At 33.0% G+C, this 9,119-nt stretch overlaps 1 protein-coding gene and 1 pseudogene across 1 annotated transcript; one reads left to right on the forward strand and one right to left on the reverse strand.

Annotated features, from left to right (window-relative positions):
* Positions 1–126: 126 nt before the first annotated feature.
* LOC133287068 (cellulose synthase-like protein D3) lies at positions 127–915 on the reverse strand. The gene has a single exon (XM_061484624.1). The coding sequence runs from the start codon at positions 913–915 to the stop codon at positions 127–129; it is 789 nt and encodes a 262-aa protein (XP_061340608.1).
* Positions 916–2,781: 1,866 nt separating this feature from the next.
* Positions 2,782–7,910, forward strand: LOC133287038 (4-coumarate--CoA ligase 2-like; annotated as a pseudogene).
* Positions 7,911–9,119: the final 1,209 nt, after the last annotated feature.

The following is a 9,119-nucleotide window of genomic DNA, read 5'->3' on the forward strand; positions in this document are numbered from 1 at the left end:
TTCGTAAGCACAATAAACAGCATATAGTTTAAATCCATTCACAAGTATCATTGAGTTGTTGACTTAAGGGGGAAAAAGAATTTAAATAAAAAAAAAATATTGTCATGTGACAAAAAGAATGAGCAATCATGGGAACTGGAATGAACCACCAATTTGGTTGGTATCAGCAGGGGGATTGATTGCCACCCAAAAGAGTGACATTGTGATTGCTATGAGGCCTGACCATATAAAAACAATGGTAGTCCCTCTTCTTCCCATCAAACCTTTTGCAAAAGGATAGAGATGTGTCAAGACCCAAAAACTGAAGAAAACACCACCTAGTAAACGGCTCCACTGTGGTATTACACTGTATATGGTCCTGCTAACTCCAACTGTTATTGCTATCAAGTTAACCATCATAATTGTGATTGGTGGTATCATAAGTGATGTCCATTTCACTATATAGAGATCAGCAAACTCATCATCAACATCATCACCACCAGATTTTGAAGTCAAGGTGAATGATATTTCAATCCCTGCTATCACTTCAAGCTCAATACCAGACCACTCAATTTCAAGAACAGCAAGCATGTACAATGTCACAGTGATGGTCAAGAGATAAGCAAGGAATGTGACATTGAGAGTTTGAACAATGAACTGGCCAGAGAAGAGTGAAAGTGCAGGAATGAAACAGTACACAACAAGGAATATTGAAGTGAATGGATATATTCCAACATTAAGGTATGCCACTCTTTGAAGAAATTTCATCCTTGTGCTAGCTAGAATTGCATTGTTTCTTGAGAAGAATATTTCAACTGAGCCAGTAGCCCATCTAAGCACCTGATGAAGCCTATCAGTGAGATTGATTGGTGCAGTTCCACGGAATGCATCACGCTTGGTCACACAGTACACTGATCTCCATCCCCTATTGTGCATCCTATAACCAGTGACCACATCCTCAGTAACTGAACCATAGATCCATCCAACACGTCCTCCCCACTCAGTCTTATCCTCATACCAACATGAGATCACACTGATGGCCTCAGCCACAGTTGATGCATGAAGAAGCTCTCTTGGTTTGGTGAGAGCACCAGGTGGACGTCCATTTGATAGCAATAACAGTTGGAGTTAGCAGGACCATATACAGTGTAATACCACAGTGGAGCCGTCTACTAGGTGGTGTTTTCTTCAGTTTTTGGGTCTTGACACATCTCTATCCTTTTGCAAAAGGTTTAATGGGAAGAAGAGAGAAGACACCTACCATTGTTTTTGTGTGGTCAGTCCTCATAGCAATCACAATGTCACTCTTTTGGGTGGCAATCAATCCCCCTGCTGACACCAACCAAATTGGTGGTTCATTCCAGTTCCCATGATTGCTCATTCTTTTTGTCAGATGACAAATTTTTTTTTTTTATTTAAATTATTTTTCCCTCTTAAGTCAACAACTGAATGATACTTGTGAATGGATTTAAACTATATGTTGTTTATTGTGTTTATGAATTTTGTTTAAAAGTTAATTCCAGCAATTTTTTGGTGAACTATTCCCAGAGACAGGAAAATAAAACTCTTTCGATCCGAATAGTATAGATGTTAGATATAAAATTTCTACATGTTTTTATTCAGTTGACAATTGTTGAGATATATAAAACCATTAATGTAGTTTCACCCAAGCTTTTGGGTTGAATTGGTTCTTTACATGGTATCAGAGTCTCGTGTCCCGGGTTCGATCCTCGCCGCCCCTACTTTTTTTCAAGTGGAATTTCTTTGTTCGCACAGGTAAGTGGGTCTGTGCATTGTCCACCCTTCTAGCCCAGTGGGCTCTTGTGTGACCAACAGCTTAAACTTTTGGGTTGAATTGGTTTTTTACAACAATATAAAATTTTATAATTATTTATTCTAAAATTCAATCTTTATTACTTTCTTAAATTTAACATATTATCCACTTTTCAATCCTGGTTCAGCAAAAAGTCTGGGGTCGTGCCAAGTTTACACAAGTACATGGTATTTGGTAAAACCAGGTGTAAAATATGAATACTTGATGGTTGAGTGTTGGGAGACCGTTGACCTGTCAACACCATGGTCCATTACACAAATCAAATAAAAGGTGCGTTGTACTTAACCGCTACTCCGGTAGTTCACTTCCCCAGTTTTTGGACCCGGATGATGGATAATACATTAATACATATATCAAGTACTGGTCGTATTATTATTACTATTTTATTTGGACAATTGTTAGTTTGTTAAACCTGTAATGTTCTTAAGAATATAATTTCGGTGTGCTGTTAGAATTTGTACTAATATTCGGATTCCATTTCTAATATTTAAAAGCCGCATAGATGTAGATTCTACTCCTTTCATCCGTTAGGTGCTCAAGGTAAAAATATATATATTAGAAAGAGGTATTACTTGTTGTAATTTAATGATAAATCCTCAACACCAGCATACTTCAAGGTTCACACACAAATCTCTCTCTGATGAGAATGACACACACAGGTACAGAAAAACAAGGTAGGTAGGTCAGTAGAGGCTCCTTCATTAGAGGAATAACAAAGCTTGGTTTTCAATGAGACTATGTGTGTGCCTCTTACATCTACATTACATATCTACCACTTTAGCTTATGTATATATATTACCTAATTTCTCTCTTTCATTATTCAATCTTTATATCACACTCCCTCCCTTTTATTCCCTCTTTCTAATTAGCTGCTTTTGTCAACTTTAATTTCTTTGGTTGCTCTTTGAACCATAATTGGTACCCAAACACAACATTTATATATACTTTAAAATACAGATATTGAAACCATGATATCAGAAGCTACTTGTGTTGAAACCTATCAACAGAGCACAGAATTCTCAGGACATAATAAAATTCTTTCAACTCCCCAAACTACCCATCTCTTTAGATCAAAATTACCAGACATACCCATCTCCAACAACCTTCCCCTTCACACCTACTGCTTCCATAAACTCCCCGAACTTTCCGACCGTCCATGTCTCATTGTCGGCGACAAAACCTACACCTACGCTGAAACCCACCTCGCATCTCGAAAGTTCGCCGCTGGTCTGTCCAATCTCGGCATCAACAAAGGTGATGTCATCATGATTCTCCTTCCAAACTCCCTGGAGTTCGTCTTCTCATTCATGGCGGCATCCATGATCGGCGCCGTCGCCACCACCGCCAACCCATTCTACACCGCCGCCGAAATCTCGAAGCAACTCACCGCTTCCAAAGCCTAACTCATCGTCACTCTCGTTCCACGTACGTCCACAAGCTCCTCATACAGGATTTGAAGGTGATCACCATCGACAACCCGCCGGAGAACTGGTTGCATTTCTCGGCGGTTTCCGAAGCAGACGAGAGGGAGCTACCGGAGGTGGAGATCAACCCGGAGGACGACGCGGTGGCGCTGCCCTTCTCCTCCGGGACAACGGGGTTACCAAAGGGCGTGGTTCTGACACACAAGAGTCTTATAACGAGCGTGGCTCAACAAGTTGACGGAGAGAACCCGAACCTGTACATGAAACCAGAGGACGTTGTGGTTTGCGTGCTTCCTTTGTTTCACATATTCTCGATGCACAGTGTGATGATGTGTGCGTTGAGAGCGGGGAGTGGGATTTTGCTGATGGAGAAGTTTGAGATAAGGGAATTGATGGAGATGATAGAGCGGCACAGGGTGTAGGTGGCGATGGTGGTGCCGCCGCTGGTGGTGGCGATGATAAAGAATCCGAGGGTGGAGGAGTATGACCTGAGCTCCATACGGTTGGTGATGTCAGGGGCAGCGCCGCTTGGGAAGGAGCTTGAGGAGGCTCTTCGGAGCAGATTGCCTCATGCAGTTCTTGGACAGGTAATAACATTGTTGCATCATTCAATAGTCAGCCACATTTTCTGCATGAACCCTACAATTTTTTGCATGTTGTGCTGTCTCACAATAGCCATCCACAATTTTCCAATGTATATATATATATGTGTATTATTTTTGAAATTTCGCTAAGGCGTTTTTCCGTAATTCAATAACCCTTAGTTACTTTTTTAATATTGTAAGTTTTAGTTTTTTATTGTCTACTCTATTTTAAATTCGTCATGAGTTTTATAATTTGTTTTAGTTCGAAAACTTAAATTTTTCGATTAGTTTCATTTTGATATAGATAGGGGTGTTAACGGAGCGAGCCGAGCTGAGTTTTGGTCTTAAAAACCTAAGTCTGTGTTTAAATGTGTCAGTCTGACTAAGTCTATTACCTGTTATAAATATAATTATCAGGTCTGTGGCCTGACTTATTTACAAAATATAAAAATCTGATTTAGCCTGTTAAAAAAAATAAGACAACAAAAATTTATTCAAACAAAATATACAATCAACAATACTAGTATTTTGTATGTCTGAAATTTTAGATTTTTTAAATAAACCAAAAACTGATTCAATTCAAACCAAATAAAATTAGATTGGATTTGATTTGATTTGAAAAAAATTCAATACTAAATAAATCATTAAATGATCAAATACAAAGAATTTTTCATCAGATAATTTTTATTTCAAAATTAATCTAATCCGGACCGCGAACACTCATATTAAAAAGTCATCTGTAAATATCAATCCCCATTGTTTATGTTTACGGGAACAAATTTATAATATATAAAAATTAAATATGTGTTTTTTTTTTTTCTCTCTTCTGTTATCGTGTAATTTCAAAATTAAATATGAAGCTTTAGATGTGACATGTGACAAAATTAATGCATGTAATGTATAGGGCTACGGGATGACAGAGGCTGGGCCTGTGTTGTCGATGTGTTTGGGGTTTGCAAAACAGCCATTCCCATCGAAGTCAGGGTCATGTGGCACTGTAGTCAGAAATACAGAGATAAAGGTCGTTGACCCTGAAACTGGTTCTTCTCTTTCCTATAATCAGCCTGTTGAGATTTGCATCCGAGGCCCACAGATCATGAAAGGTATATATATGATTTGTTTCTAAATTAAATAATACCAATGTATCTACTTTTAATTTAATGGTTGCACACAACCGTGTAAATAGATTAATTTAGACTCGATTTTGACTTAAATAGGTCAGATTTATGTAAAATGTATTGAGTATAGGTCCCAAATTACAAATTTAGTGTGACATATATTTGAAAAATAAAAAGATTTAACCGAAACCTATTTAAGCTTATTAAACATTCAACAATTAAAAGAATAACTAACATAATATTACTTTATTATTCAAAATTATTAAGATAATAAATTTATTTATTTTATTTAAAGTAAATAATATGATATAGGCCGGTCTGTAGACTTATAGGCCTGATATGTACAAAAAAAGTCTATAGACTATTTCCTAAATAGAATTATTTAAAGTCTAAGCCTGATTTATTTTACTATTATAATATATTAAATTTGACCTAATATAGGCTAGGCCATAGGTCTCTGTAGGTCGGCCCAGCCCATTATTATTAATTTATTCACCTCAAGGGAGTTTAATATGTATAAAATCATTTTACCAATATATATATATATATATATATATATATATATATATATATAAAACTATTTTTAAGTTTTTTATTTTTCATTTCTTTAATTTATATCTTTCTTTCTTTGTATAACTTTTCAACTTTTACTTTTTAAAGTATCAACCATAAGCGTATTCATTTTTAATAAATTGAAAAATGAACATCTTATTATAAAGTAATTATTATTAAAATGCCCAAAAAATATTATTTTATCATGTATTTATAAATTCCTTTTCTTTCCATCATAATATCTTATTGGCAAGAGTTATGAAAAAATATACAAGAATATACAATTTCAAACTCTACAATTTATTTTATCCCATTCCCAACACCATTCCGCTCTCCCCGTGGGATTTCTCAATTAAGTTGGTCTTCTTTTAAATTAAGAAAAAAATACTTAAACAATATTATAATTTTATTTAATCTATGTATATTTTAATGATGATATATTTTAATTTTATTTATGCTAGTAATTTTAGTATAAAAATTGTCCACTTTTTACAAATATAAAATTCCATAATAAATAAAACTTATAGTTAGTATAAATATCTTTAATAAAAAAAATTATCAAAATATAATTAAAATAGAGTTAGAAGATTATTTCAGTAATATAAAAAAGATAAAATAGTAACTAATGTAAATATTTACATGTCCTATAAGATTTCAATCAACATGTCAAAAATGAATTTAATGACCTTTTTCATTTAAACTATGTATATATAGTTATCAAGTGCATGCAAATTTCGATACAAGCAAATAAAAACAAATAAAATTAAATCTGAAAATGAGTCTTTCTATTAATACTTTATAATGAGAAAAATATTTAATACTTTTAATCAAACATTATCTTTGAAATATTTTGATTATAATTTTTTCTTAAAAAAATTAATTTAAAAGTATGCAGTAATTATTTATCTATTAAATAAAAAAACTCATAATTATAAATATTTAATTTAAATAATTAACTTCGTAATCCATGAGAAAAATAACTAATTCTTATTAAACCGTGACTTAATTACTAGTTTGGTTTTAAAAACATTGGTTTTGATAGAAATAAGTTTCATATAGGATACCTGAATGACGATAAGGCCACTGCAGCAACTATTGATGGAGAGGGTTGGCTTCATACGGAAGATATTGGTTACGTAGATGATGATGAGATTTTCATTGTTGACAGGCTCAAGGAACTCATCAAATTTAAAGGCTTCCAGGTATATATGAATTCTTAAGCAATTTTTTTTCATATTACATGAGATAACATTGTCTTATGTAGAGATATAATTATATGGGTTCACAACTAAAAAAAAGAAAAAAGAAAAAGAAATGCTAATTCGGATTTCGATGGATGTGTAACTAAGATAAATTTTATCACGTGACATGAGAAAAATATTTTCCAATAATAACATACCATTGTTTTATATTATTCTATCATCAGGTGCCGCCGGCAGAACTTGAAGGCCTTCTTGTGAGCCACCCTTCTATTGTGGATGCAGCTGTTATCCCGTAAGTATCATCGAAAAAACTATATAGATAGCACCATATATATGTTTTAATTTTATCATATACTTATAATTATTGACTAATACATAATGTTATCAAATACGGAACCAAATGTTAACAGGCAAATGGATGATGCTGCTGGTGAAGTTCCAGTTGCTTTCGTGGTTAGCTTTGATCTTACTGAAGAAGCTATAAAGGAGTTTATAGCTAAACAGGTATATACATGCACTCCCATCATATTTAATTTCGCTAAAGGTATTCATTTTTTTTTATTTTTTTTTATTTTTTGTAAATAAAGAGGGGCTAAGCCCCAAAAACAAAAGGAAATTACAACTCAGAAACTATCAATCTAGACATATTTCTAGCATCAGCATCTATAAGACCCATCAACTGAGGAGGAGGTTCTGTAAAAATCTTTAAATGAAGATTTTCATTTTGTCCAGCTTTGGCTAACCAATGAGCACACTTGTTGTTATCTCTTTTTGTATGAACAAGATGAATGGTCCAATCTGCTTTTAACCATAATCTCAACCTTCTAGTGACTTGAGAGTCTCTAGGATCTTGATGTTGCTCCTTCAAAATCTGGATGGCTTGACTAGAATCACATTCTACTTCTATCTGTTTTAATCCTGTACCCCAGACCAATTCCAAACCTTTCAATAATTCCCATAATTCTGCATCAAGGGGATTACAAAAGCCCACATTACAATAAAAAGCACGGGAATACATTTACTATTATTTACAATTGATTGTGTTGAATCATTTTCAATTTATTTACTGATCATTTCAAAGCCATAAATGTTCAATTATACTTAAATACATTTATTATGGATTATGCATATGATTTTTTTTTTTCCAGAACTTGGTACTACGAGGATGGAAATTTTGGGATAAGATTGGAGAATGTGCTTATTGTCAAGGAGGCTGATACAAAATTCAATTTTGGTTTCTTTGGATGAGCAATTGGAAGACCGCACCACAAGTAAATCAGTGCCAATTTTAATTCTTATTATACATGTCTAGGAATTCTGAAGTCAGTTTTGCATTGTGTATTGATTTGTTGATTTGTATTTATTAATTTTTTATGGTTACAATGTATACTTATTGTACACCACTCCCTAATTGTATAAGTCTTTTTTTAATACTTAGCTTAATATCATGATATGAACTTTTGTTCATTTAATGTAATGATTAAGGAGATTTAATTTTAATATGTTGTTTAATTTGATTATATTTTTTTTATCAAGTGCATTATAGAAAATTGATATTAATTTGCACCACTAGGGATAGCCTAGTGGTGTTGGGTGTGTTTAGGGTGTATTAGGTGTGCGGTTCGATTCCCTGTAATGTCCAAAAAAAAATTGATATTAATTTTGCAGAGAGAAATTTTTTAAAAAATTTCTAAATATTTTCGACGAAATTTGTTTTCCATCGAAAATTTTTACATCAATTTTTGACAGAAATTTATTGATTTTTCGTTGAAAATTTTTGACGGAAATCATTTTCCGTCAAAAACCTTCACAACAATTTTTGACAGAATTCTATTGATTTTCCGTCGAAAAATGGGTTATCAACAAAGGAAGATTTGACGGCTTAAATTCCGTCGAAAATGAAATTTTTGACGGAATTTATACCATTTTCGACGGAATTTTTCCATCGAAAAAATGGACTTTTATAGTAGTGAATAGATTTGTGACCCTATAAGTATGACTCAATTGCTGAAAGAAACAGTTACTAGAAATATAACAAATTACAATCAAATTCAAGTCCCAATAAAACAGCATATATGATTGTGATTTGTTTGGCAAGAATAGGAAAGCAACACATTTGGTGTGATTTGAGATCAAAGATTTGGGACGTATTTTAAATGATTTAACTATAATTATATTTATTTATTTTTAGAAATTAATTACTATTATATTTATTTTAGGAAATTTTCTTATTATTACGATTTTAGATTTTTGAATTTTAGATTAATTTGTAATTAGTCTATAAAATGGTGTTTATGACTCTTATTCTAGGAGTTGAATTTTGTTATTTTGATAATTATAATTGAGAATTGGAGAGTTACTCTTTTGTGAAATCATAACTTTTTGTTTAGCTATTTTTTCTATGCGCTTTAGGCATCAGAAAAGTA

The sequence above is a fragment of the Gastrolobium bilobum genome, unplaced genomic scaffold, assembly GCF_033153095.1.
Source record: "Gastrolobium bilobum isolate Gb01-03AN ecotype WA unplaced genomic scaffold, APGP_CSIRO_Gbil_v1 utg1487, whole genome shotgun sequence".
Classification (NCBI taxonomy): Eukaryota; Viridiplantae; Streptophyta; class Magnoliopsida; order Fabales; family Fabaceae; genus Gastrolobium; species Gastrolobium bilobum.

Bases quoted from the DNA above. Each gene is read 5' to 3' on its own strand.
- LOC133287068 (XM_061484624.1), bottom strand. From the start codon at position 915: ATGCACAATAGGGGATGGAGATCAGTGTACTGTGTGACCAAGCGTGAT.